The 21,969-nt window shown below is 45.2% G+C and overlaps 2 protein-coding genes across 3 annotated transcripts in view; one reads left to right on the plus strand and one right to left on the minus strand.

Annotated features, from left to right (window-relative positions):
* Nucleotides 1–158: 158 nt before the first annotated feature.
* On the minus strand, nucleotides 159–8,911 carry ACAT2 (acetyl-CoA acetyltransferase 2). The gene is made up of 9 exons (XM_064446964.1): nucleotides 8,737–8,911; nucleotides 8,473–8,607; nucleotides 7,036–7,217; nucleotides 6,037–6,154; nucleotides 5,129–5,272; nucleotides 4,049–4,171; nucleotides 3,130–3,284; nucleotides 1,017–1,127; nucleotides 159–394 (listed from the first exon to the last, which is right to left on the minus strand). Exons 1-9 carry the CDS (start codon nucleotides 8,783–8,785, stop codon nucleotides 227–229), a joined length of 1,185 nt encoding a protein of 394 aa, XP_064303034.1. The 5' UTR covers nucleotides 8,786–8,911; the 3' UTR covers nucleotides 159–226.
* A 9,214-nt stretch (nucleotides 8,912–18,125) lies between these two features.
* Nucleotides 18,126–21,969, plus strand: part of WTAP (WT1 associated protein) — a 28,328-nt gene continuing 24,484 nt past the window's right edge. The window contains exon 1 of one of the 2 annotated variants that reach the window (XM_064446963.1): nucleotides 18,126–18,401. The gene's annotated coding sequence lies outside the window, so the exon portion shown is untranslated. The remainder of the gene's footprint in view (nucleotides 18,402–21,969) is intronic. The other variant, XM_064446962.1, reaches the window with a different exon arrangement.

Raw genomic sequence — 21,969 nt, forward strand, 5'->3', positions numbered from 1 at the left:
TCTGAAAGTAAGGCTGGTCCTTGGGTTAAGAATTTAAGCTCTAGTGTGTGTTAGCAACTGCAGCCCCAGTGCTGGCTGCTAATCTTGGTGTCACAGCACTGAGCGAGTGGCAAAACGTAATAGAGTAACCTTATTTAATTTTAGGCAACACAAAAAAGTAAGCTTCATGATTAGAAGTTTATTGGTGAACTGTTTCAAAGCTAGTTGGCACTAGCTGGTCAGTCATTCATCTCTCAACGCACATGGCGATTCCCATTCCTCCTCCTATACAGAGAGCAGCAACCCCACGTCTTCCTCCTGTTCGTTCCAGTGCGTGTAGAAGAGTAACAAGGATGCGACAACCAGAGGCGCCAAGAGGGTGGCCCAGAGCGATAGCTCCACCTTGGATATTAATCTGAAAAAAAAATATACAGAAGGTCAAGTTAAATGACCTAACTGGCTTAGCTGAGTTTCAACATGAGTGATTTCACTGGATATAGTCCTTGAGCGAGAGTGTGCCTGAACCTGCCACCACCATTTCAAGGAGAAATTGAACATGGATGCAACAGCTGTTACAATTAGTATTTCTTTTACTTCAGTATTATTTTACTTCAGTAAAGAAAAAGAATATTTCTTTACTCTGAAGGTAATTAAGGTGATAGTAGGTGAATTCAGGGAGGGGAGAGTAACACCTGTGCTGTGTGCCGTCGCTGGAAGAACACAGTGGCAAATATGCTCCCGACAGCACGTTCGGATTCTGAAGTTAGTGACGAGCGTGTGGAAGCAGTTACCTAGCGCTGCATACACCGCCACTGCAACACGTCTGCAGCCTGCTCGGCCGCGAGACCACGTGCCTGCTAACAGCAAGCCTGCGGCAGAGCAGCGGAAGGAAATGCCCACTGGGGTTCCCATCCGTTTCGCTTACGGCAAAGTGATGGCAAAAGGATGGTTCTCTCTTTGGAATACAATCCAGGCGCACAGAACGGAACAACTTTAAATTACAGGAGGCAAACTATGACCTCAAATATATTCATTACCTTTTCTGGATTTACTTTCAGTTCTTTTGCTATTGCAACAGATTGCGATGCAAAGGCTTCATTAATTTCAAACAGGTCAACTTGTTCCAGAGTCCAGCTGGCTTTGTCAATCTGAGAAAACAAAACAGAGGCTTTTTTATCTTTTAGGCTTTGCTCAGCACCAGAGGAAGCTTTTCAGAAGCCTGAAATTGGGTGATTTGAAGCCACCACTTGTAAAAGGTTGAAGGAAATTAATTTTTATAGCCAGTGTTCATGACACAATTCTTGAAGACAACAGACAAAATTTCAGCGTCAGCAAAAGTCAGTACGATGTGCTGTAACGTGCTGGCTGCTCTTAAAAAATCTTGACTAATTTTACGCACGTAGCAGTGGTGGTGCAATTGCAGGAATCAAAGCATATGTGGTGCCCTTAATACAACAAGCCCTGTTCTCAAAAGTAGGTTTTAACAGATTAAAAGCAAGTTTGTCAGGACCTAAGGCTGATTCCATTAGGGAGATTCTGCTTAATACAGGTTTTTACAGAGGAGATAGTGAAGTGACCGTTAGCAATGGCTGCCAAGTGTAATTCATCCAGTCCCTCCTGCCTTCAAGTTAGAAGTTGCCACTTGAAGCTTTTCACAGGCAGCTATTTTGGAAGACGGTTTGGCTCTCGTTTTCACTTGAGAAACGCTTGTGGTGCAATTGCCTACTTGGGTACAGGCTTAGGCATGGTTCGTGTATTTACGTTTTTACTTCCACTCAATTTGTTTCTCACGGCAATGCTTTATCAGCAGAATCATCTGCAACAATGATGTTTCACAACCAGCTAGCCAGGCTGGTGCATCGCCCCGACTACAGTCAAGGAGGAGGGCCTCTTTCTGCTAGAGGTTGTAGAGACAGCATAGAAACCATTCACCTTCTGGGAAAAGGCTTATCTTTTAGAGATTTACCATGTTGTTGCAAGACTAAAATGCAGGGCCTAGTCATTTGCTATAAGTGCTACTACGAAATTCTGAAGAGATAAACTGATAATACAGGGAGGGTGTATGTGTTTGACAAGTGTTTGATAACATACATTACAAAGTTTACATTAAGCAGCAGTGTGCCCTTTTTCAGAATAGCTATAAAGTTCTAGGTACTGTTAAATGCAGTTTGTCTGTCCTACAACTTAAACTAAAACTGTGTATTGCATATACATGGATAGTATTCTTGATTTAAAAGAACAGTTTGAGATCTGATAAGAAATATAGCGTTACAGGTCTTGATTTTCCTGTTAAAAGCCACAGAGCTTGGGCGAGTTCAAGTTAGGCTTCCGCACTGACAGGACATTTCAGAGATGAACAAAATAAGGCTCTTACACAGTATAAATAAAACTAAGAAGGAATACTAAAGCAAATCTCTCCTTGCCAGCTGTACAAGAGCTCTTTCCATGCTCAGTTTTAGCAAATGATGAGCTGGGGTTGCCACGGGCTAAGTCTGTATTAGCAAGCAGCGTGGTACCAGAGGAGCCGCTCACTCGGCATTTTATTTGAGAGCCTTGTCCTGCAGATGGGACGCAGAGCGCACCAGTCGGGAAATAACGGTCTGAGGGTCTGAGCACGTTAGATGTGGTTCTGGAGTGCACCTTCTTGTTTAGTTTCATCTGAAAGGAGTCCAATTTGCATGCTCCAACCCTTTTGAAGGGCAAACCGAAACACAAAGGGCCACCGTCACATTTGTTAATGCAGATGTGCTCACCCGCCCTTCTCAGGCGGTGATCTGAACATTAACCTGGCCGACACCGTGGCAGAAACAAATCATCCCCAAATTAGGTTAGCATACACACCCAGGAAATATGATCTTCAGCCTCCTAGGTTACCTAGGTGGTCTTTCACAAACCTGATTAGTTTGTGTTCTGAACTCCCTTCATACACCTATACATTTATTATTATTTTTCCCAATGAGTCATACTAGCCTGGTAGTACTAGAAATCTTAATCATATATACTCGCTGCTATTTTAAGTTTTGTTTGACTTTGTTTATTTTTTCTACTAAGTTTTCCTTAGAATACAGAAAAACCAAGACATGTCCAGAAAATGAAAAGCAATTACAAGAGTTTTTAAATAGATATATACATAGATAGATAATTACTTACAGCTTGCTTTATTGCTGAAATGGGCCCTACTCCCATTATAGATGGATCTATGCCTGTCTGAGCCCAAGATACAATCCGAGCCAAAGGCATAAGACCTCTCCTAGCAGCTTCCGATTTCTTCATTAGAATTACAGCTGCAGCTCCATCATTTATACCTGCAGAATGACAAACAACTTTTATGTATTTGTTGGGGTTTATGGCATTTACTGTACCACCTTTTCCTTGTGTAAGTTCACAATCTAGACAAGCCAAAAAAATTACAGATCTTTTATTGGTTTAGGTCAGTATTTTTTCCAGATCAGCCAAGTCTGACCTCTGACAAAAAGACTTAAAATGGCTAACAAATCTATGCTGCTGTAAACATGACATGTTTGTGGTTTCTATTCAGAAAGAGGCAGGTGGAAGAGTTGAAACACAACCCGAAAAAGGAGCACATCAGATTTATTAGATAGGCTTTGGAAGAGGCAGCATAAGGACCAAGGAAGAAGTTTCAAAGCTGCCTGTGGCAGGAGAGTTAGTCCCACAGCAGTAATGTTTTCAAACATGAATTGTTAAGTTTTCCTTTGTCCAGACCTGCAGTATTAGACACCACTAGAGGGCTAGTTTTAAAGAGAGAGGATGTAGTTGCTCTTTGTTCCAGCCTATTAAATATTGCTGTTATTGTCCAAACACTTGTTAGTGATCAGCGATAACACTCTTACTTCATAGAAATCAAGCAAACAGAAGACAACTCGGTCTGTAAAGAAATCCTCCGCCACAGTTACATTCGAGTTCTACCTGTCTTGTCAAACACATTGCCATCTTCTGCAAAACATATTCAGCAGTAGCCACACGGCAGCCAACCCCTCGCAGAGACCCCGCCTTGAGCTACAAGCAGCTGCTCTTCTTTGCCATTTCAGTTCTAGCCAGGCAGACCAACCTGAAGCATTAGCTGCTGTTACTGTCCCAGTCCCATCTGTCAGGAAACAGGGCTTTAACTTTGCCATTGTTTCCAAGTTGCTCCCATGGCGAGGGTGTTCATCTGTTTTAACTTCTATAGGACCTGGAAAACAGAGTGTTACACTCACAGGAGGGTCTAATCGTGCATACTTGCCTAAACAGAAATCTGGCACGAACAGGCTGATTGGGAATATGTGCCATACTGCTTTTAACCAACAAGCCATCCTGTCGGAGGCAGCTTCCATCTCAGTACAAGTTGTTAAAGCTCCCTCCAGCTGCTTCCAGCAGGACAGACAGCTGGGTTTTCTGAGACAAACAACTAAAATACTGCCTCCTCTTCTTGCAAAGAGCAGTCCCGTGTCATTAAATGTTATTACCTAAACTGGTATCAGGAAGGCCCTTTGTTAATTTGTAGCCGGCCTAATGCCAGACCATTTCCCACAGGGTCTATTCAATGCAAATGTTGAACAACTGATTCTTTATTTCTCTTTGGAAAATTCTGGTTTTGCATCCACCTCACAAGGAGCTGGGGGGGATTCCGCTGCTCTACAAACACACTTTTTGCTCAAGCACCATAATAGGTCTGTTTATATCCCTAACAGACGTAAGGAGAAACATACCTAATATATGCAACCTGACCCAGTTAATTAACTGGTAACCCTAATTATTGCCACTGTGTATTGTACTAGGTGGGCAAGGTTTGCAGATCAACATGACTGTTTTAAGTTTGGCACAGCTGGAGTCTAACGAAATGAAAATATTGATTTTGGTACCATATCTGAGCCTGTGTTAAGTCAGCGGTTTGCTTGGGTAGTAATTACATCCCCAATAAAACAGACAGCAGTAGTATTTGCAGAGAGCTACATTTAGATATTCCATGGTTGCACTGTTTCTCTCTTATTTCAAAAAACAACCACTGGAAGTTGAAAAAGAGAGCAACACACTACATGCTTACAGAACAGCTTACAGAAAAGGCTGTATAACTGGGAAACCATCCACTGATCACAGCAGAAGAGAGATTTTTCTTTAAAATCAGCTCTCATTATCCATTCACACCTACCTTTTTTAGAAGGTACAAGAACAGGAACAATTTCTTTTGTAAAATAGCCAGCTTTCTGTGCTGCCTCTGCCCTGTTTTGTGACTGTACAGCAAATTGGTCTTGTTCCCCTCTGCTGACTTGCCACTGATTGGCCACATTTTCAGCTGAAATAAGGACAAAATGAAAACTGCCATCAGGAAATGCTAAAATTCTGAATTGTAAAAATACAAGCACAAAGGTAGCCAGTAACGCTTGCTGTAGCAAGCGGCTAAGCTTGTTGAACAGTTTTCATTCTGATTTCCTCGTTTTCTTTGCTCATGATTCTCTATTTTCTTTCGAGGGTGAAAACTGCCGTGCGGTATCTCCTCCCAGATTTTACATCAAGTTAAATACAACTGCAAGCAAGCTTTTCTAGTTTATTGCTTCTCTGAACCATTATGCTCAGATCTCTCTACAGCTGCTTCAGAGGAAGGAGCAGTTCTGAAGTAAGTCTGTTTCATAAGCAGGGTCTGAGAAAGCAGTTGGCTGGCTACCCCATCCAGGATGCAATAACCTGAAGTTGCAGAACCATGTGTATCCACAGTATACTTTACGTAATTCCCCCCGACTATAAATCCGTGCTGCTGAAGGCTTCAGTTACATACAAGGATTATTTCATTTGTTAAATTGCTCAGATGTAAGAGAGACACAGTGAGATTAGCTCAGTCAGGAAAAAAAAAAAGAGTAGCTTTACAAACAAAGCAGAAAATACCCTTAATGGTAAACAGAAAATACTTTCAATATTAGAGAGATCTTCCTTTTTTACAACTACAACTTAGGGACAGCTTGAAACACCTTATCTGAAACTTCAGATTTCTGAAATTTCGTATCAGTGAATTCTTCCCCCCTCCCCAATTAACCATGTCATTTTGTGGATGTCACCACTTACCTGTTATACCCATATGATACTGATAAAAAGCATCTGTAAGGCCATCAAGGATTATAGTGTCCTGCAGGGAAGCCTCTCCCATTTTTACCCCAGCTCGCATGTGAATTACATGAGGAGCCTGCAAGAAGGTATTTCAACAGGAGTTGGATATTTTATATCTCCAGAGCACAATACAGCAGGCAGCTGAAGAGACAGCCCGTGCCTTGCAGCTGCAGGTAACTACCCCGAACCCCGGCAGTCTCCCCAGCTGCCTGCTCCATCTCTCCGTCCGGAGCCTGCCAGCTGGCATGCTCCATTTGGCCTTTGCATTTCCCTGGCAGCAGATCATCAAGCACCAAATGTTTGATTTGATCTGTGGAGAGTCGTACCTGGTGCCATACAGCCACGGGTCCCCCCTCCTACCAGCCTGCGCTAGGTGGTTCCCAATTACACTCTGCTGCCAGACAACGCCAGCATCGCCCTCAGCGTGGGTAGCTAGTGAGCCGCAGCGGAAGAGGCCACTGCCTTGTTAGGGATCAGCCCACCAGCCCAGAGCCATTCCTCAATATGGCCTTGGGCTGAAAACCTTGAAATGAAAGCCCTTTGCTTCCTTTCCAAGCTCAAATTGCTTGGTGAACAACGATGTCCCCAGTTATTTCTTCTCTGGGCTTCTCGCAACACAAAAAAACCTGTCTATTGCCAACTGTCACAAGCAAATCATTCACCACAACAGTGCTACACGGAAATTAAAATGGAATTTTAAATGTAGTGTGAGTTTGCATGGCACCTTTTCAGAAGCTACAGTATTAGGTCTTTTGTTTTGTTTTTTGTTTTTAAAAAAAAGCTACCGAAGTCAGTTGTTGCATGTGTAAATTAATTCTCAAGTGCAGAAACTGAAGCTGCTCTTCAATCCACCTCCAGATCATTAGCCTAGAAATACAGTGTTTCAACGTAACTTATTGCTGTCCACTCCCACTAAGTCAGCACAGCGCACAGCGTGAGTGCAATCGCTCGCTTTACCTTACTCATGCTTTCCATGCCTCCTGCCACCACGATGCTGGAGTCTCCCGTCAGTATGGACTGAGCAGCCAGACATACCGCTTTCAAGCCTGACCCGCAGATCATCTGGCAGCTCCAGGCAGGCACAGAGTAAGGGATTCCTGCAGCAACACTTGCCTGCCGGACGGGGTTCTGGCCGGCACCTGCAGGAACAGGCAGCATTTTTCCTTTGTTCTTAAAAACCAAATGTGGGCCTTGTCACTTTTCACAACAGGTAACTCAATCCCACCAAAATTTAGAGCTCGCTCCTATTTTCAGTTGGTAGACAGAGAAGTTCCCAGCAGTAATCTGTAAGCAGGAGCTCAGCTACCTCTCATTTATACTGTTGATCAATAAAATACCTGCAAGATCAGGGACTTGCTACTGATAGTTTAATATCGGCAACTCTGCTTTTGATGGCAGATCAAATGAAAACCACAACTTCAAATTAGCACTAGAGTGCTGTATGTAAGACAAGAGCTCATTTAAATTGCTATTTGCTGAAGGATTTCTTTTTGACATCTTCTGCGTATCACCAGCAGACAACCTTCCCTAAAAGTCCCTACGGAGACCAAAAGCACAGTTATGCAAGGACAGTCATGAAAGCTTCCATTCTTTGTTGTAAATCTGATGGAGAGAACAGGAACACTATATTTAAAGAAAAAACATTCTTCATCTGCATCTCCCCAGGCCAAAGTAATGCCAGCTCTTTATATGTAAAGAAATGGATAAGGAGAGTACATCATTCAGGGAGCTAAAAATACACAGGAGTCTGGATCAGCTTTAAGTAAGGCAAAAACATTTATTTCCTTTCTTTTCTTCCTCCATCTTTAAAATATAAACCTGCCCTGTGACTCCGCTGATTAAACATTACCCTGGAAAAAACAGGACTGCTTCAAAGCAAACAATTCCCTATCAGCCACATTTTCATTAAATCAAAGTATTTGTCTCCAAGCAAGTGGCATCGCAGGCGTCACAGGTCAGCCTTGCAGATAAACACAGACGCAGGCCTCGCTCTTAAAATCTGAGTTACCGTTACCTGTGATGTGAAATTTATGAGAGGAGATGACCAACGCGAGAGAAGGGATGCTGTAACAAAGGAAAGCTGCCTTTCTCACGCATGTTGTTAGCTGCTTTGGGGATTTAAAAAAAAAACAAACCAAACTCTCCCCCCACCACGACCTTCCCAAAAACCCAGCGACGGGTTTGGCCACCCGGAGTCCCTTCTTGGGAGACCCGACGCGGGTCCTTTCTTGGGGAACCCCGCTCCCAACGGCGAGGGGCGCCGCTCCCGAGCACGAAGCCGGAGCCCCTTCAGCGGGGCGGCGAAGGAGGGGCGCGGCCGCGGGAGGGGGGCGCCCGCCCCGGCACCGCCCGCGGGAAGAGGGAAGAGCCGCCGCCGCCGCCGCCGGCCGGTACCTGCGGTGAGCACCTGCCCCAGGATCACCTCCGACACCTCCTCGGGGGCCAGCCCGGCCCGCCGCAGCACCTCCCGGATGACGGCGGCCCCCAGCTCGTGTGCCGGCAGCGCCGACAGGCCGCCGTTGAAGGAGCCTGGGGGAGGAAGGGAAAGAGAGAGCTCAGCACCGGCCGCGGGGCGACGCCGGCCCCGGCGGGGGGCACCCGCCACCCACACCGCCCCGGCCCGGCCCCGGGGTACGCCTGCCCGCCCCAGCCCCTCACCGACGGCCGTCCTGGCGGCGGAGACGAAGACGACGGGGTCCGCGCTCATGGCGGCGGCAGCGGGCGCGGAGCGGCGGCGGGAAACGGGAACGAGAGCAGCGGCCGCAACAAGAGCGGAGCCGGCGGCGGGGCCGCCCCTCGCGTGTTGCCCGTCCCGCCCCCCGCCTGCCCCCGGGCGGGGCGGGCCGGTGCCGGGAGCCGGGTCAGAGCCCGCCCACCCGGGCGATCCGCGGCCGGGTCCGTGGGGAGAGGCGGGAGGGAGGCCGGCCCACCCGAGGCCGCGGGCGGCGGCGGCGGGGGGAGGGCGCCTTCCGCCATCTGCCTCCCGGGGGCCGGGAGGAGGACAGCCGTACGGCCCGGGCGGCCGCGCGCTGCCGGGCTGGCACCCCTCGACCCCCGGCCCCCCTCCGCCGGGTCTCGCCAGCCCTCCCCTGACCCCTGACACAAAGTAACGCGTGCCGGCGGAGGGCTCTGTTGTGTCGTGGCCTACAGGCGGTTTGTTTGTTCCACGGTGGCCTTTCACGGGATGCGTGCGAGCAGGGAAAACCCCAACAGAATAAGAATTTGAATCCAACTCTACAAAGTCCCCTATCACTGTTTGATCAGCGCGGCAGCCGCTACTGACGCCCAGAGATCACCAACACCCAACACGCGTCGGGGTTTTTTTTGTTTGGTTGGTTTTTTTTTAAATTTAACAGAAGCCTAACATACTTCTATTGTTTTAGCAGGGCAGCGCTATGCCTCTGGCCGCACAGCCGCTCCTGCTGAGCCGCACAGGGAGGCAAGCGGGGGCTGCTCCCAGGGGAGGCAAATGCAGACGGAAATGTTTCTCTGCGGGGAAATGCAGGTGAGAAGGAGCAACACTGAGACATTCGGGGAAGAAGGGATAGGGTAAAGGATGGAACCAAGTGTGTAAGACAAAGTAGCATTAAAAATCCAAAATGGATTGATGGGCTGACGTCACTCGTCTATCTCACAGCCCAGATCTTCGGTCCTTATTCCTTCTTGTGCTGGCTCGTTTGCAGAATAGATACTCGGCCTACCAGACCTGCCAAAGCACCCCATTGAGGTTGTAACTGAATGCCCAGAAAATGGTTAGAAAACATGCTGTCACTCCTACCTTAGCTACAGTATTAACGAAGTCGGGGGAGTATATTTTTTATCACCATAGTAAAATTTGGTCAGGTTTTTTTTTGGGGGGGAAAAAGGTCAACGTCCCAGAAAAGCACATACTGTGAGATGACAAACGTGTAAGACAGGGCATGCACCAATACACCTGCGATCACATTCTGCATGATGGCTAATCTGAACTTGGCTGTATTCAATCTGCATGCATAAAATGTATCTGAACCCTCTGTGAGGAAACACTGAGCAACAGGAGCAACACAATACCTGAGTTGGATTCCTCTGGCGCCTATCAGTCACTATTCTTGCTTTCCAACATAAAAGGCTACAGCATTACTAGGTACAAAAAAGCCCCGCTTCAGCTATGGAAAGCTAGACTGTTAACCTAGATTTCACTACTAACTCTGTTAAACTGTGCTAGTCAGAGTAACTCCGACACCCAAAATAGGCTTCTCCTTTTACATGTCTCGGTCTGACTGAAGGAACAGGCCAAAGGAGGGAACCACGTGTCATAAGATTTTTTTAGTTACTTTGGAGTTTCCAGCTTTTGGCAAGAGGAAAATCTCCTCAGATGTCTTCAGGAAAGGAAATCTCTGGAAAATCCTGGGGGCAGCCAAATCCTTACGTGGACCAATCCACCAGCCTCCTAAGGATGCACTAATTGGCAACAGGCGTGCACTACACCTTTTCTTTAATGATGCTGTGCACTCAGGGCAGCTGATAACACTAAAAAAGACCTCAGATTAAATCTGGATAGGAAAAACATGTTTGGTGCCTTTTCTAAAGACTCGTCAGTAGTAATTAGTAGATCCACCATACCAGCAAAACTCAGGAATATCTGATTAAGTAATACAGAGTGATTGTTTTAGAAAAATATTGTACAGTTCCTGAGCAACCCCATATGACTCAATGTAGTCTCTGCATCTGTTCAAAATTCAGCAGAGAATGAGTAATATCGATGTATGAGGGCAGCGCCAAGTAACCTAATTTATCTACTGTACCATATACCAATACGTCATTCTTAATGTAATATTTGACTGATTGCACGTTCAGGTCACCCATGCAAATACAAAATCAATAATGTAAGCTGAACTCAGATTAACACTAAATGTCAGCAGGTGCGCAAAGTCCAAAAAGACAATGCACCTGAAGTAAGGCTTACAGTCAGGATGCCTGTGTATTTAAAGCTTTATGAATATCTCCATAAATACTGAATAAAACATAAAGTGAGGCTTCAGCCCCTTCCCTCACCACACTTCACCTTTAATCCACTAACAGACAGAAAGCATTCGCATGTGAGGCAGGCCCAGGGACTCAAGGCCGGCTCACCCCAGTGAGCCGACCTGCAGCACCTTTGTTCTCAGTCCCAAAGAGCAGAGCTGTTTTGCAACTCCACACGAGTGACGGACCAGGCTGCAATGTTGGGCTACCCTGAAACGACAAAGGTGAATGAGTTTTGTCTTGGTATCTTCATCAGACTTGCAGTACCCTATTTAACTCTGCTTCAACAGTGCCCAGGATTGAGATCTAAATGCGTAAAAACCCAAACGCATGTAAAAGGAACAAAATAACATAGCAATTGCACATAGGCAAATAATGATGAAACATGTATGCTACAGATCAAAGTTATTTACATGTAGAGAAAAAACCTATTAAACATGACTAGGCAGATGTGCTTTTAAATTCAGTGTAATTAATGAGCAGCATAATACTCAATAGCAAACTACTGCCCTATGCTGGTACATTTTACCATTTCTTGGAAATCTAAGCTCTGGGAAATTCAGTCAGTCAGTAAAAAATAGGACGTCAATTCAGAACAGAGAGCTTACTTGCTATCAGTAAAAAAGTAAGGCTATGTTGCGCAAAGTTTATTTATTACCTTCCTATGAACACAACGAAATGGACTTGTGCCTTATGTGAAATAGTCGAAGTGCAAATATTTTGGCATTTTTATTTGGTAATGGTGGCTCAGTTTTTTTCGAAATAGGCTAAAATTTAGAGCATTTCGGTGTTTATTAATTTACTCTTCTGCTAAAAAGTGTTTTCTAAATTTAACCTTTACAGAGATTAGTGTTGTTATCAAAATGTGAAACCCTTGCTTTTTATCATCAGTCTGACACTTGGTCAGTGAATATTTACAAAAATGCTTTTGTTGGGGATGTGAGTTTGATAACAACTAAGCTGCACACCTTCTACAGGCAAAGATTTGCAAAGAACAATTACTTTAAATTCATAAATCTTGATAGATCACTCTATAATTTAAAAAAAAACCAACTTAATTTTACAACTTTCCTGTAATAGGAAATTCTCTAGTCTCTAAAATCTTCTGCACAAATAATAGTACTAATATCTGCTTTGTTGGGATCCTTACAGAAAAAAATGCACATGGGATTCCTCACAAAAGGAGATGTGGCTCCTCTCCTTCCCCACTGATGTTGCCTTGCACCGCTCCACACAGCCCGAAGAGGTGGTGTGCTCCTCTGGTCACTCATGGAGACATGACATTAGTTATTGGTGTTCCATTGATCTGCAGCTGTGTGGGAACGCTCGCAGCAGTGAAATAAGCAAATGCCAATACGTTCCCATGAGCAAGATGTAGGTTTGAAGCAAAAGTGATCCGTCTTCATATTTTTTTGAACAGGTCCTTTGCTGTAGGATATGATACTTATGATACTTAAATGTAATGTCAAATAATTAGCCAACATTTGGGAATTTTGTTACTAATAGCGATGAGAGTATCCTGCTTTTCTTTATTTCTCTTTTGCTTTTTTATTCTTTTCCAGCAGCATGGAACACACTCAACTACTTTCGCAGGAGTGCACACTAAAACCGGTGTCTTCAAAGACAGGAGTCAAACCTTGTCACAGTTAATTATGTAAGACAACTCAAAATCCTTGATACTTTTGGGGTCCACAGTTCTCATCTGAAAGCATTTAAGAGACATTCACCCTTTAGATACAGGTTTTCTGTGCTTTGTCTGTGTTTGAAATTACTTTTATTCCTGATAGGGAATAGGAATTGTCCCTTGGCTGGTCTAAGCAAAAAGCCAGCTTTTTGCTCTTTGACAAAAGGAGAGTACAGTCACCCTTCTTTGTCTCCTTAGAAAAATTAAATCAGCTACCAAAACAAGTAAACTCAACAACAAGCACCAATCATGAAAAACAGAGCCTTTTTCACTTGGGTAAGATCTGAGAAAGCCTTCCCCTTCCTCCACATACTGTGACATTGCGTTCAGGACATGAGGGAACAGTGCGCTGCTGCAGCCAAGAAGGCCAACAGGATGCTGGGTTGCATCAAAAAGGGCATCACCAGCAGAGGTAAAGAAGTCATTATCCCACTCTACTCAGCGCTTGTCAGGCCACACCTGCAGTACTGTGTACAGTTCTGGTCCCCGCTATACAAAAAGGATGTGGACAGGCTGGAAGGGGTCCAGAGAAGGGCCACCAAGGTGACCAAAGGACTGGGAAGCTGCCATGTGAGGATCGGCTGGGAGAACTGGGTTTGTTCAGCCTTGAGAAAAGGAGGCTTAGAGGGGATCTCATCACCATGTACAGTACTTAAGGGGTAGCTACAAAGAAGATGGAGACTCCTTTTTTACAAGGAGTCACATGGAGAGGACAAGGGGGAATGGACACAAGTTGCTCTTGGGGAGATTCCGATTGGACGCCAGAGGGAAATCTTTCACAGTGAGGACAGTCACCCATTGGAATAATCTCCCCAGGGAAGTGGTGAACTCTGCCACATTGGACACCTTCAAGAGTCATCTGGACAGGGTGCTGGGCCATGTTGTCTAGAATGTGCTTTTCCTAGAAAGGTTGGACTAGAAGATCCCTGAGATCCCTTCCAACCTGGGATTCTGTGATATATAGGGCACTCAGGCTTAGTGAGCACATTTAATACCTTTCTCAGGTCTAGCAAGACAATTCTTTATTTTTCCAGGTTTTCTTACCACTGGACTGATGCTCAGTTGTCCACAGATAAGTTCAGCACGTAAGGTATGCCTCAAAGAACAAACTTTTTTCCCAGTGAGGATGAGTGTTCTAAAATTCCTCAGCCTTACACTCCAACCTTCTGATCGGGTCCTTGGAAATCAAGTTCCTGATAGGCAAAAAGTGTTCTTGGCTGTGTTAAGAGCAATCTGTGTTTTCCCTGAATCTATTTTTGTCAGGGAAAGCTCACAATCTAATCAGTGTTTAAGAACAAATGCTCTTCCCCTCAAACAGAAAAACCTTTCCATTATTACAACCATCATGGCCTTTCTATGGCTTAAAAAAAGGTATTGTGAATACCTGGGTTTATATCCTTAGCAACTATATGCACATGTGTACTTCAAATGCAAGCTTGCAGTATTTAGTAAGCATCCCAAAACTGAATTTAACTCAAGCCACCATTTGGCTGTTATTGTATCTTAATTGATTGTCAGTCCGGGGATGCCTCCAGGTGAGGCCCTGGAATTCACTCACCACTGTGGTCAGCCCCTAACTGGAGCAAAACTCTTGATGGCTGTGTTGCGCACACCAATTCACAGGTGTGCGGTAGCATCGCAAGTGCTGCCGTCTTCGAAACGAAAGTTGCAAAACAAACTGGCTCTGTGGAGTTGACCATTGTCATGCTGTTGATTTTATATGCTTTCATGGAGCCTTATATATATTAAAAAATCATTAAAAATTACTGGTAATTAAAAGAGAAGTCATTATCAGAGCTTTCTGAAGAAGTTCTAATTGCTTCTTGCTTTAAAAATGAAAGAAAATATATGTGACAATTCTGTAAGATCCTTAAAAACGTCTTATCAGGGCATATAAAGACAGCATTAAGCCTGCAGCCTAGCGTTCAGGAAGCTTCTGTAAGGGAGTGAGAGCTCACGGATGTCAAATTTAGGCTTTTTGCTGCCCGGATCTTTACCTAGTATCACTTTCTCCACAGTGCAGCAATCCATACATTTTATCTTCCCCACACACCTGTAGGCCACAGCATTTTTTTCTAGTGACCCCAACAGCTCACACTCTGCTCCAGCAGATGTCCTGCGGTTTTGCCTTCCTCCATCTCATATCCTGACAACTCAAGGACAACCTTTGCAAGAGCTGATTAGCCTTTCTTTAGTTCCTGATATTTTAGCGTCCTTTAAAATGCTAAGAAATATATGTAACAGTACTCCAAACTTTTTTTTTGCTCTGAACAATGCTTTATCTCACTTCTTTCCCATTTCCTAGCTTTCCTGACCTGCATACTGTTATTTTATGAGTCTGTTATACTAGTAAATAGTTTTCCTTAAAGCCTGCGTTTCCCTTGCTGTGGTGTTTCACCCACCTCTCGCTGTTCAGTCATGAAAAGGAAGGGAAACAGTCCTCACAGTCCCAGGGTGGAAACTGTGGAGCCCTGCAGCACTCCCCCTGCAAAGATGTGACAGACTGCCAACAGAAAAATGGGGGGAAAAAACGTCCCAAAAAAAGGTGACAAACAGCATCCATCTAAGTTTAGGAGTGTCTTACTGTTCCATGTTGTTCCAGCTGGCTTCCATCTCAAACCAAGGGAAGAAAAGGAAACCCAGAACTGAGCAGGTAAAAAAGGTTACAGGCCTTCCAGTCAAGGGATAATTAAGTTAATGAACGACACACTATCATCCAAGGAACCTAAAACTGGATGAGACAACATGAACAGATTTAGAACAAAAATGAGAACCGTTTCCATTAATATCCCCTGAGCAGGCCCTGGGCGTGAACGCAGCGGCAGGAAGAGCATGGGCAGCAGTGTTGGAGTGCAGGGGGTTTACTCGAACGCCAAATGACAGTCTTGTCACGACATTCTTCCTCTTTTTAAAATCAACTTTTCCATCAAATTTTTCATGAGAATAGAAGAGAGTCTTCAATAATTTTACCATACAACTCACATGGTGTCTTAAACAAAGACACAAACACAGTATACTTCATGAAAGTGCAGTGGTTATTTTCACCTCAAACATATTTATTTCTTGTGTCTAATTACAGCAAGCTGTACTGACCATGCATTCATAACCTGGTTCCTATTTCATCTTATCATTATAGATGAATGAACATATGAATTTACCTTTTTTGTTGGTGCTTGGACAGATCGTTACATGTCTTCTCATCTGAAGACAAACGATGCTGCTGAGGGTTACGCTAGCACTATGTGAAAAGCAAATTTAGTCCCGTTATGCTGTAAACACAACCCAATGCAGGTGTCAACATGTTTATTCCAGTAGCACCAAAAAATCCCAGGTTAGCTTTCATTGCGTCAGGTGACGTGCAAAGAGAATAGAAGATTATTTCAGTTAAATGTCCTCTTCCCAAAAGTATCAGAGGACCGGTTAACAAATTGCTGCTCTTATCTTCTCAAACAAAAATTGTAAGTGTAGGCTGATAATACCCACATTAATTTGAAGGGACAGAGATAAGGTATGCCAGAATATAAAGCTCTGCAGACTGATTCCTTTTACCTCTAGATGTCTCTGGCTGCCTGCCTCTTGCTTGGCTAGTATGTTTCCCACAAATGTAATCTATGCTTGTAGAGGTAAGTTTTTAATAACTAAGTGCTGACAAGGGATAAGAAAATACAGGAATATTTTCTACATGCTCATGAACACAAACAACAGGCACCAGTTCGAGGTTTAAGGTCCTGCACCTTCCGGTGTATCTGAGCTAGACCTTTATCTGTATTATTAAAAAGACACAAGGGAGGCCTGGTTTCTGAGCAGAATAAAGAATAGCCAAACTCCAGGAAAATATTGGGAAATCTTGTGTTTAAATCGCCACTTATATACAGAAAATGTTATGCAATTTACACAGAGAGTAGAAATAGAACAGCCTTAAGTACAGCTCTGCATCCCTTTTATATGGAAAAAGTTTCCACTTCTTGTCCTACCTGGCTTATAAGCAATTTTAATTTTTGCATTTGTGCATGAAGAAATCAAGTCAATGTGCCACATTAATGAGTACTCTGGAACTTCAGCGCCTCGTCCATGCTACACTGTGGTGGCTTCATCTGTAAATTAGTATCTTGAAAGCTTAAAATAAATAACTGCAAGGTATTTTCAAAAACAAAACAGAGGAAGGAGCAGGAAACCCAGAACAGTAATCACAGCATATCTTTATCAATTTAAAAATAAGAGTTCAAAGCAATTAATTCAAGCCCTCTGTCCTTGTGGTCACTAATCACATAATCCTTGCCCTTTTTGGGCAAAGGTCCGATCATATGGACCAGGTCAAATCATTTGAAGCATAGCATGGGTTTCAAAATGTGTCAAGGTCTCACTGAAAATCTGTGAATTATATATATTCTACACAGACATATGGGGACGCGTACATTGGAATCTATTCTGTAGCAAATACACTCTTTCTGCTACCAGAAGAGAGTCAAGAAAGCAGATTCCTGGAGCATCTTCAACGGCCATGTACTGAATGACAATCAATTACACCTGCATAACCCAGCTGACAAACTAATTTAGCCTACAGAAGGATTATGACTTTGCTGGCTTTACTTGTCCAAATAACAACTGCCTGAGAAATCAAGATAAATATTTTAAAGTAGCAGCCCAGTGCTAGGCTGCAATTAAGGGCAAACAGTATGCCTTTTATTTCCCCAAATGCTGAAACTGAAGTTTAATTTGTTTGGAAGCTGCTGGAACGTAACTACCTTTCCTTTCATTGTCGATTGACGACACCGACTTGCACCGATACCGCCGAGCTCGGTTTAACTGACTGAAAACGATCGTTCCCCGACCAGGCAGGCAGGCAGCAAGCCCCAGGAGCCAGGCTGGGAAACCCGGCGCCCATCTTGCACCTTATTAACGGCAACGCGCAATTCTCTTTTCTGGAGGTGCCATCGTTCCCCTCAGCCTCCCGAGGAGGCGCGAAGCGGTTTTCCGGGCGGCCGCCAGGCCCGGCGGCGGGACCGGCGCCTGTATCCTTCCGCCCGCTTCAGGGTGCCCCGCCACGGGCCGCCCGCCGTGCGCTCCCACGCCCCACCCCCCTGTTCAACTGACAGGCTTTAAATCAAACGTTCAAATCACCCCGAGGAAACCGGCACACCAGCAAGGCAGGGGTACCCCAACACCGCCATCCACCGGGGGAGACGGGGGGGGGGGCAGCTCCCCCGAGGCAGCCCCCCCATGCGGGCCACGGTCCCGATCCCATGGCCCCCCACCCTCACTGCACCGCACCGCGCCACTGCGGCGGCTCCCGCCGACTGCGCGCACAGCCCCCGCCCCTCCCGCGGGGGACGGCCCGTGGGCGGAGCGGCCGGGCGCTCATTTCCTCCTTGGGCGCCATTTTGTAGCGCAGAGAATCCGCAAATAAAGAGCGGGCGGGAGCGACGCGCGAAAGGAGGCCGGGCGGGGGAAGGCAGCAGCGGCGGCCCCGGCAGCGGCTGCGGAGCGGCGTTGCCCCTACAGCTGCTCGCGGGAGCGGAGGTGGCGGCGAGCCTGAGTGGTGGCGGCAGCGGCGGCGTTTCGCCCTCGATGTGACGGGTGCGGCCCAGGCAACTAGCGTGCTGGGAGAGCGAGGCCTCCGCACCGCGGGCGGGAGGTGAGTGGCCGCGCCAGCGCTCCTCCCCACCGCCGAGACCCCCACCCCCTTCCCCCGTACCGCTGCTTTCCCCCCCGGCGGGAGGTAGCGGGGCCGGTGGGAGGGACCGGGTATCTCGCGGTCCCGGGCCGCCAAGCCCAGGCGGTGGTGGCGGCTTCGTCCCTCACCTCGAGCGGGCGGGGGGGGGGGGGGAGGAGCGGAAGCACTTAGAGCCATTTTGTGCGAGGTCCCGAGCCCGGCCCGGCAGCTCCGCTGGGATCCTCCTCCCCCGGCCTTCGGCACCCGCCACGCCCGGGCACGGCGGCCGCCGCCGCCGCCCCCCTGGGGCGCGGGAGACGCGTTTCTCTGTTCACTCCTTGAAGACGAGCGAGGGCGGGGCGGGGGGGCGGGGGCGGCGGCGGGGTCTGTCAGGCGGCGGGGCGTCCGGCCGGCAGCTCCGCCGGGCCCGCAACGGCGGGGGCTCCGCGCAGGAGGCGGGGCCGGGCGGCAGGTGGGCGCGGGAGACGGTCTCAGAGCGTGGCTGCTGAGCCAAGTGTGGAGTCTGCCCTCTCGGAGTGTTGTTTGTGAAGCTTTTTTTTTTCATATTTCGGGAGTCTGGAGCCTATGGCGGGGTTTTCCCCACGGCTCTTTTTCATATCGTTAAAATAACTGGCCTTACTTCAGGTGTAACTAGTAAAGCAGCATACCTCATGTTACTTAATGACTCTATTTCTTAGTTTTTTTTAAAATCCCGTGTTTTCAAAACATTGTGGTAAAAAGGTGTACAGACTACTGGAGTTCCCCAAATTGAAATGCACTTTCCTCACTTCAGCTCTTCCTATTTAAAGTGCCATAAAAGCTTAAAACATGGATAGATTACATAAAAATTCCTTCAGTGCTCATGGCAACGTTATTTTAAGTATGGAATACGGTTTTATATTGTTCATTGCTAGGAGCAGGTACACAGAAGGGGTGGCATGGAGCAGCCATTACTTCCCCAAAACATGAAAGTGCTTAGTTGGAATAGTTCAGTTAAGGTGTTCATCATATAAATCACAAAATACCATGGTATTAATTCCAGTCAGTTATAAGGGAAGACTGTTTCCACTGATTCTTTCTATTGTAGAAAATAGCACTTCATTGTGCTCTTGCAAAATATTTCTAATCTTCACAGGAGAGACATCATCATGTCCTTTAGAGGTGAGCCAGGTAATGAGAAGCACCCCTTGCTGCACAGTACTTGAAAAGTTACTATATTAAATTCAAAGAATGACCATTTCAGTTGCAATTGTCTGTAGCATACAAATTCATCTGTTAATGAACAGGAAGCTAAGGCAAATCACTGTGACAACTGATGTAGTCAGCCTGATGCTCACAATGTTTCTAAAAACCACTGAGTGCATTGGTAGAAATATGTAGCAGTAATAAATTTCCAAGCTTTTGGTAAGTTACTATAGGTGCCAAAAAAGCTGTTGCATGGGAGTAGTGAAGTGAAGTTCAGTTCACAAATATAGAAAGAGTGCTGGTGTTTTTCTGTAGATGGGATCAACCTAGTTTTTCCAACATAACCTGTAGAATGTTTTTAGCTAGCGTAGGATTTTTAGTGTATAGTTCTATCACTACAAGTGATAATAGGTTGCAGTAAGACGGGAACTTGTGTAATGCGATGGCCTGTAACCTCAGTCTTCAGCACTTTTGTACTCACCTGAAAGCAAGAGATGGCTTTGTAAATGGTGGTGTGCTGGGTGAAGAGGTTAGAGTAGCCTAGGCTGGTGCTCCTGTAGAGAACTGGATGCTGGAACCTTGTGTGAGGTCTGGAGATACGAGGTAGACTACCCTTAGATGGAGCAACAGCCTTTGATTTCTTTCAGCCATGATTGTGGCAGCAGTCAAGTGTTGCTGCAGGGTTCCCAGGCCAAGTATTTGGGGCAGCTCACCTTTTTTGGTGTCTAATGCTTATGGTACTTTTCTGAGGAACCCACAAATAATGACCTGACATCATCTGCACAATTTAATCGGTGTTAGCTGTAGTTCTGTGGGACATCTGAAGAGCATCTCTCTCTCTCTGTCAAGGACTTATATCTTGCTGAGATCTTCAAGACTACTTCCAAACTCTGGAGGAGTTAAAGATTCTAAAAATCTTCAGGAAAGTTTATAGTGGGAGAGGTAGGCAACCTAAGTACAGGGGTCACAAGCATTCCCCCTGTGATTGCAAAAGTTATTCTGCATTATTTAGGATGACTTGAGTTGGGAACCGGCAGTTTGTCTTGATAGCCTCTTCTGCTTGAATATATTTAAGGTATGTTTTCGGTAAAACAGTCTCAAATAAGGAGCTGCATCCAGGTAAAATGCTTCAGTGACTTCCTGTGTGTGAGAGGGAAGGTGGGGGACTTCTTAGGCTAGGGAAGCGCTTAAGTATCTGTGTGTTACTAAGACTAAAACAGGAAGCTGCCATTCATTGGTGAGATGCTTCTACTGAATGTTTTTTGAAACCTTTCTCTGGTATCCAATGTCAGCTTTTATTTTATGAAAGGCTTGGAACTTGTTTTGTGTGTGGGATGTTTTGTTTGGTTTGGTTTTTGGGGGGGGAGTTTTGGTGGTGGTTGGGGTTCTTTTTGTTTTTTATTTTTTAACCAGGGGCTTGTTTGGTAGAGTGCTGTGTTATCTGTCAATGGTTAGTGTAGGTTGAAGATGCTCTACTTCATTTGGCATGTATTTCTTTCTTATTGACCACCAATTTTAGGATTTCTTTGCCTTAGCATTTGGAAAAGTTAAATTGGTTCATTGGGTGTCACTGTGAAAATACCTAAGGTAGTTTGTAAAAAGTTTTTTTTAGAAAATAAAATACTCTTTTAACTAAAGAACATTGTTTTTGTGAAGCTAAGTGTTAACAACCAAGGAGCTGACACATGGTTTCCTGGGTATACATGCATCGCAGCAGCTTTACAAGCTTGTTGAATTTTAATATTATATGCAACTTTTTTGTTGGAAAGCAAATTGCAAAGATACATGCCTCTATCAAATCCTGCATTCATTATTACTTGTATGCTTATAATCTTAGTGGACTCAGTATTTTTAATAGAATAGTTGTAGAAAATACTATGTAATAACCTTTTGAGGTAAGGAAGTGTGTCTTGTAACTCAAGGAAGTGTGATATTTAACATAGCACAGTACAATCCTATTATGCTATATACACACAAGAGGAATTGAATTTGACACTGTATCCAAGCCATTTACTTGACATCTTTTCCTAAAAATATTCACAAAGGTTTTAAAATAACTGCTTAATGCTTCCTGTTTATCAGAATCTTAAATTAAGACAGTAAGTACTTGGAAGAATGTGTTATTTTGACGCAAGACAAATGTTAGCAGTGATGTTCACAACTGATTTACTTTTATTCCAAAGAGATACTGAACTAGTAGCATAAATTGCTTTCCTCAGACCCTGATTACCTTCAACCTTGTAAAATACAACATTAAATAGATATAAGCACATACGGAGTATCAGTTTGGTCTAAACAAATATGGACAGAGTTCAGTGGTTTTGCTTGGTGAAATAGGAAGAATTGATTACTGATGATAGGCTTT

The sequence above is a fragment of the Phalacrocorax carbo genome, chromosome 3 (assembly GCF_963921805.1).
Source record: "Phalacrocorax carbo chromosome 3, bPhaCar2.1, whole genome shotgun sequence".
Taxonomy (NCBI): Eukaryota; Metazoa; Chordata; class Aves; order Suliformes; family Phalacrocoracidae; genus Phalacrocorax; species Phalacrocorax carbo.

What these genes read in the sequence shown, in the direction of transcription:
- ACAT2 (XM_064446964.1), bottom strand. Translation starts at nt 8,785, where the DNA reads ATGAGCGCGGACCCCGTCGTCTTCGTCTCCGCCGCCAGGACGGCCGTC. An exon ending in GCATGGAAAGCATGAGTAAG is followed by an intron (nt 6,155 to 7,035) that starts GTAAAGCGAGCG and finishes ACCTTCTTGCAG; the next exon opens with GCTCCTCATGTAATTCACAT. An exon ending in TGAAAGTAAATCCAGAAAAG is followed by an intron (nt 395 to 1,016) that starts GTAATGAATATA and finishes TTTTTTTTTCAG; the next exon opens with ATTAATATCCAAGGTGGAGC.